Raw genomic sequence first — 6,000 nt, 5'->3', positions numbered from 1 at the left:
CTGGGTGAAGATCTCATCCCTGGAGGCTCTGGCCTCCTCCAGCTCCCTCTGATAGTCCTTCATCTGAGCCTACATAACAAAGACAAAGTGGACCAAGTCAAAGGCTGACACAGCACAAAAGAGACCATTCAGGCCAGGGGTTTTCAAACTGTGAGGTGTGCAGGTGCATGCCAGCGAAAAGAAATTACAAAGTTAGTCAGGTTGGCCCATTGATTTGGCCGGTTTATCGACCCGGTCAGCAGTTGGCACAATGGAGCCCATTAAGTTACTTTCAAACCCTTTGCACTGAGTCACAACTCAAATCTAAGCACACAGATATAATACACATATTTTTAGATTCAAGAGTTGCTTACACTTTCACATATCATTATCTCTGATGTCCATAAATCAGCTTAGAAATCATGGAAAAGTGACAGTCCTTATAACATTTTTAAGTTTTCTTCAGTATGAAAGTAATCCAGGGATAATTGTATGTACATCCATGGGTACAATGCAAACAAAACAATGCTAAGAGATAATTTGGCATACGTTTTATGGTGCCAATTTGCCAAAATGTGAACAAATATAGGCTAAACATGGGGCTCAAATTGTAGCGTAGCCAGAGCTAACTCCCTGACTTCATGGCAACAATATACTTCCTGTTTATATCCCCCCATAGCATCATGCGAGCTGTAGTTCTAAAACTTAAAGCAACACTAAGTAACTTTGCCCACTTCGGTCCCCCTACAGGTTGGAAGCGGAATTGTCCATTACATTACATTGTCCAGTTCATTCGAACTACAGATCTGCTACCCGATCTGGCAAACTTGCATAATGTAATGTAATGGACAATTTCGCTTCCAACCTGTAGGGGGACCGAAGACATGATTTTTCCCCCAAACAGATGTAAGACAAAGAATAAAAATGTTCGTGCTGCACCATCTATATTGTGTTAACAGCATGGAGGCACAGAGTGTCTAACCAATGATGTTCTTAAATTCCTGGAAAACTGATCTGATAGTCTACTCTGTCCATTCATGTAAGGGGTAATGTAGAGCGAGCTGGTCATTATCGCAAATTAGAACCCTGACAGGGTGATGCAGGTCTTGAATCAGCCGGTTTAATTAGCAATAATGTCCGGCTCGCTCTACTTTATCCCGCTTACTACATGGCTTATTACATGGCTTATTACATGGCTACTCATACAGAGGTTACCTGCCTGCGTCTCGGTTGGGACGATAACTTTACTGCTGATGAGCACGGCCTTCTGATGGATGCCAGGTTGCCTGAGCTAACAATGGAGCTGCACTGTTGCCAATAACGCTGCTAGCGATCCCCGTTTCCTTCACCCTCTCTCTCCCTTTGATCTGCTGATCAGCGGTATGAGCACAAATATTGATTTAAAAAACTATTTTATTAATTTAAAAATGGTCTGTCAGAGTCTGTGATCAAAACTCCGTCCATGGCAACGGCCTGTTATACTTAGCAACGATCTGTTAGAAAGAAAAACAGACCGCAGAATGCCGAATCAAGTATTCAACAAGTCTGTGTAATAAATACAGATATCTGTCCTGTGTTGAAAACCTGTTAGCCTATAAAAAGCAGCTTTAAAGGATTCTAGGCTACGCACTGAACAGATGTCTGTGTGTGTGTGTGTGTGTGTGTGTATGTGTGTGTTTTGAGTGTGTACCTGTAGTTTTCGGAGTTGTTTAACAGCCTCGTCCCTGCCTTTGTTGGCGGCTTCGATCTGTCCCTCCAGCTCGTTCAGGTCCATCTCCAGCTTCTTCTTCGAGGCAACAGCCAGAGTTCTCTGCTTCCTCTCGTCCTCCAACTCTGCCTCCATCTCACGCACCTGGTGGAGTAAAACAACACATGTTTCAGCACTCAATACAAATTTTGTCATTCTACAATGAAATCAGACCTGTGAAAGAAAATGTGTATATTGCGTGAGCAGAATTGTTCAGGTCAAAGTTTCGTATTTTAAGAATAATAATAATAAAAACATATGTACCTGTTTGACAAGCAATCTCTTCTTCTCCTCTCCCTGCTCATCTCTGGCCTGCAGGTCTCGGTCAAACTGGGCCTTCATGGCCTGCATGTTGACCTCCAGACGCAGCTTGGCGTCCTCCGTGGCCTGCAGCTCATCCTCCAGCTCCTCCAGCTGAGTTCTCATCTCCTCCACCTGTTGCTCCAATGTTCGCTTGGACTTCTCCAGTTCATGGACCTGCACGCAGCATCGGGAGAAACCACAACGTCAGCAAAACAGGCTGTACGGAGCCAGATCAAAAGTCCTCGGAAAACCCTGTGTGGATTTTGAGATTTGAGTGATTTGTGTACTTAACAATGGAACTATCCTGGCTGATCAGACTAAGAAAGCATAAAATAAATCATATCTAATAAGCATCATCTGTATGGTACGGCAAAGCCAGCGCTAGAAGCTATAATTTAATTTCAGCTGTAAATAAAATCCAGATAGATTTGGGCTATAGCCACAGTACTACATTTTAGTTTTAAACTGGCGTTTAAACGATCTCCGTCCTCATGAGCGGTTCTAGTGGTGTGGACGCGAGGCGTAAACAAGGCAAAAGTTATGCGTTTTAAAACAAAAACATAGTAGTGTGGATGTAGCCTTAATCTGGACACGTCTATCTGCTGCGAAGTACCAGGTGTAAAAATATCTTTAAAAAAAAACTTTCATTCTGCAGTGTCATTTAAGAGGTCAAAGGTCACTCACATTCTTCCCCACGTCATCCTTGGAGCTCATCAGGTCCTCCATTTCAGCACGGAGCTGCTTGTTAAACCTTTCCAGTTCCTCTTTGGCCTCCAAGGCCTCCTCCAGAGCTCTGGCCATAGACAGAGCCTTGGTGTCCTTCTCTCTGGCCTCGGCCTCCGCACGGTCACGCTCCTCAGCGTACTGAGCTGAGATGGTCTTCTCTTCGGCGAGCAGCTGGTGTAGACAAACAAACAATGGCCTTCAATAACACCGACATACATCTGACCTCAATCTATAATTTTTTTTTTTTTAAGATAATTTTTTGGCCATTTTTAGGTCTTTATTCGACACGACAGCTGGAAACATGAAAGGGGAGAGAGAGGGGGGAATGACATGCAGCAAAGGATGCAGGTCGGTGTCGAACCCGGGCCCGCTGCGTCGAGGAGTAAACCTCTATATATGGGCGCCCACTCTACCAACTGAGCTATTCAGGCGCCCTCAATCTATCATTTCTAAAACATATTGGCGGCCCAGCATACCTGGTCGAACTTCTTTTGTTTTTTTTCAAGGTTTGAGACTATCTGTCGCTGGTGGTCCAGGTCCACCATCAGGTCATCCAGCTCCTGCTGCAGTCGGTTCTTGGTCTTCTCCATCTTGTCCATGGCCATGGTCTTCTCCTCCAGACACTGGCTGGTCAGCTCCACGTCCTTCTGGAGTTTTCTCTTCACCTCCTCCAGGCCCTCCATTGATCCCAAGTCCTCCTCTAGCTTCTTCTTTGTCTCAAACATCTACAGTAAGGCCATTTTTTAAATCAGTGAATACATAAAGATAATACAACATTTCAACAAGTGATCATTTTGCTTCTTGTGGTCATTTTGGCCTTTAGTGTCACAGCGGTGTGTGCTGGCGAAATGAGCAGAAGCGCTATGTGCAAAGTTGGTGGTAACACAGCTGAAAAGATGGGGCATATTAGAAATAATGAGCTGTGTGATTTGTCCTAACAGCAATCTCAGCTACTAATATAATGTATCTTTCACTGTTTAACAGAAGTTTATCTGTAACATTTCAGTTCCCTACTGAATCATCTACCTCCAGTCAAACAGATCTTCACTTTATGTGGTCTTTAATTTTCTGCTTTACAGCTGTCCGCATGCTGCACTGCACATCAATGGCAGGTGTTCACAGCTGGTAAACAGCTGGAAACTCTGGCCTGGCCCTCTTGGCACTCTGTTGAGTATCAGTGGTACCTGAAAGGTGTGCCTGCCTCATATGTTTGTGACACCTTCCGTTGTGTATGTGTACGAATATCTAAGTACATGTGTCTCTATGTGCTGTACATGTTTATGAAACCCAATAACATTTGTTAAAATGACTGACTGTACCTGAGATTGCACCATCTGCAGCTGTTTCTCCAGGTTGCGTCGAGCCTCCTCCTCCTCCTCCTGCTGCTCCAGCAAGGTGTTCCTATCCACCTCCAGCTGGCGGATTTGGGTGCTTAGGTTCAGCTTCTGACGCGTCTCCTCCTGTCGCAACTCCTACACACCAGAAATGAGGATCAGACAACAAAAAAAATAATCAAAAAAAATAATCAGGGAGAAGTACCTGTTATAACTTTTATGACTGTTATGACAGGACAGCTCTACCAACTGAGCTATCCGTGCTCCCAAGAACACATTTTTTAAATACATAACAATGCAGGTAAGAAGCATTGTCTCACACACACACACACACACACACACCCCCCCACACACACACACACACACACACACACACACACACACACACACACACACACACACACACACACACACACACACGATGTTGATCAGCCAAATCTTTCACACCTCTGAGTCTTGCAGTTTGCTGTTCAGTTTGTCGACTTCCTTGGCCAGTTTGAGGCCCTTCTTCTCTGCCACCTCAAGCATAGTGCACGCATTGTCCAGCTCCGTCTAATGAAGATAGGATTATGAGGAAAGCACAATAAACAAATACAAAGCAGCATTCCATGAATAATCCCGCTTAAAATATACGTTTGATTTCTAGAGTACCTCGGGGCTATATCCCTTCATTTCATAGCAAAACTCTTCCAAATATATTGCTGCTTTGTGTTCACCTGGAGTTTGTGTGAGCGTTCAGCCAGCTCTCCCTTTGTCCTCTCAGCCTCGGTGGCCCTGGCCATAAACTCCTGCAGCTGGGCCTCCAGTTTTTTCCTCTTATGTTCGGACTCTGTCTTTGCCTGCTGCAGAGTCTTTACATCACAGGACAACTCTTTGTTGTCATTCTCCAGACTCTGCTTATTCTTCTCCAAGTTGGACTTGAACTGCACAGAGAAATAATAACAATGTTTTATGGTTTCATGTTCATAGCCATATTATCTAAATTGGCAGTTGATTCTGGGATCCTGTCTGTTAACTGCAAATTTTATTTAATTTTCTGTCTCCATATCATACAACTGATATAGACTGTTGTGTAAAAGCCCTGCGAGTGTAACTAGGTATGACCCACTCACCCTCTTGGCCTGTTCCAGCTGTTCGGACAGTTCTTCCAGCGCTGTGGCTTGCCTCTGTCTCATTTCCTGGATCTGAGCCTCATGATTTTTGGTCTCCTCATCTATGGCCTTCTTCAGCTCTGCCACCTCTTGCTCTCGCTTGGACCTGGAGTTTCGGACACAAGGGAGAGGGTTAAGAGGAGTGGATATTCTAAGATACAATAAAAAAACATCGTAACGTGCAGGGTCGTCTTAATAAAATCCCAATTAATGCCCACTAAGGAACGAGCATATATATATGAAAAACTATACAAAAATGTTTAGAGGTTGGAACTGAAATAAATTCTGCACGTTTGCAGAATATTAGTGGAAAATATCGAACACAGCTGAGTATCTTGAATGATAATGTGTAAATGAATATATTCACAAAAGGTTATGCTTTTGTCAAACCCTGCAGTTCTTAAACACCAGTATGAAAACCATCATGACTTAAATGAGTGCTCCACCAATTTAATATTGCACTGACAAAACATTGTCGGACTCACAATGGGCAGAACCAGAGATTTTGCCTTTTCTTCTTCTTTGTCAAAAGCTAACGCCTACATTACTGTTTTGCTAGTAGCGGCTAATGTAGACGCTAGCCTCAAGCAAGAGATGAGGAGCTACAGAGGTCATTTTAGAACTCGTAGTCAGCCCCAACTAACACTGACTCAATTGATCAGATTTCGATCAGCTCCCTCTGGAGCGACAAGGAGGTTTCATACAACGTTTTTCACATATGCAGCTTTACTCCCCAAAACCTGCAAACAGACTTTGATGT

At 43.8% G+C, this 6,000-nt stretch overlaps 1 protein-coding gene across 3 annotated transcripts in view; it reads right to left on the bottom strand.

The window, feature by feature from the left end:
• myh10 (myosin, heavy chain 10, non-muscle) overlaps positions 1 to 6,000 on the bottom strand; it is a 76,251-nt gene that overhangs the window by 7,483 nt on the left and 62,768 nt on the right. For all 3 annotated transcript variants that reach the window (XM_028604108.1, XM_028604100.1, XM_028604115.1), the window contains 9 exons: positions 5,202 to 5,346; positions 4,806 to 5,012; positions 4,537 to 4,641; positions 4,075 to 4,227; positions 3,232 to 3,480; positions 2,714 to 2,926; positions 1,991 to 2,203; positions 1,670 to 1,831; positions 1 to 69 (listed from right to left, as the gene is read on the bottom strand). The exon at positions 1 to 69 is cut by the window's left edge and continues 60 nt beyond it. In XM_028604108.1, coding sequence (XP_028459909.1) covers positions 1 to 69; positions 1,670 to 1,831; positions 1,991 to 2,203; positions 2,714 to 2,926; positions 3,232 to 3,480; positions 4,075 to 4,227; positions 4,537 to 4,641; positions 4,806 to 5,012; positions 5,202 to 5,346 — 1,516 coding nt within the window. The remainder of the gene's footprint in view (positions 70 to 1,669; positions 1,832 to 1,990; positions 2,204 to 2,713; positions 2,927 to 3,231; positions 3,481 to 4,074; positions 4,228 to 4,536; positions 4,642 to 4,805; positions 5,013 to 5,201; positions 5,347 to 6,000) is intronic.

Source organism: Perca flavescens, chromosome 2, assembly GCF_004354835.1.
Source record: "Perca flavescens isolate YP-PL-M2 chromosome 2, PFLA_1.0, whole genome shotgun sequence".
NCBI lineage: Eukaryota > Metazoa > Chordata > Actinopteri > Perciformes > Percidae > Perca > Perca flavescens.
The sequence above is the reverse complement of the archived record's forward strand: the minus strand, read 5'-3'. Positions and strand labels throughout refer to the sequence as shown.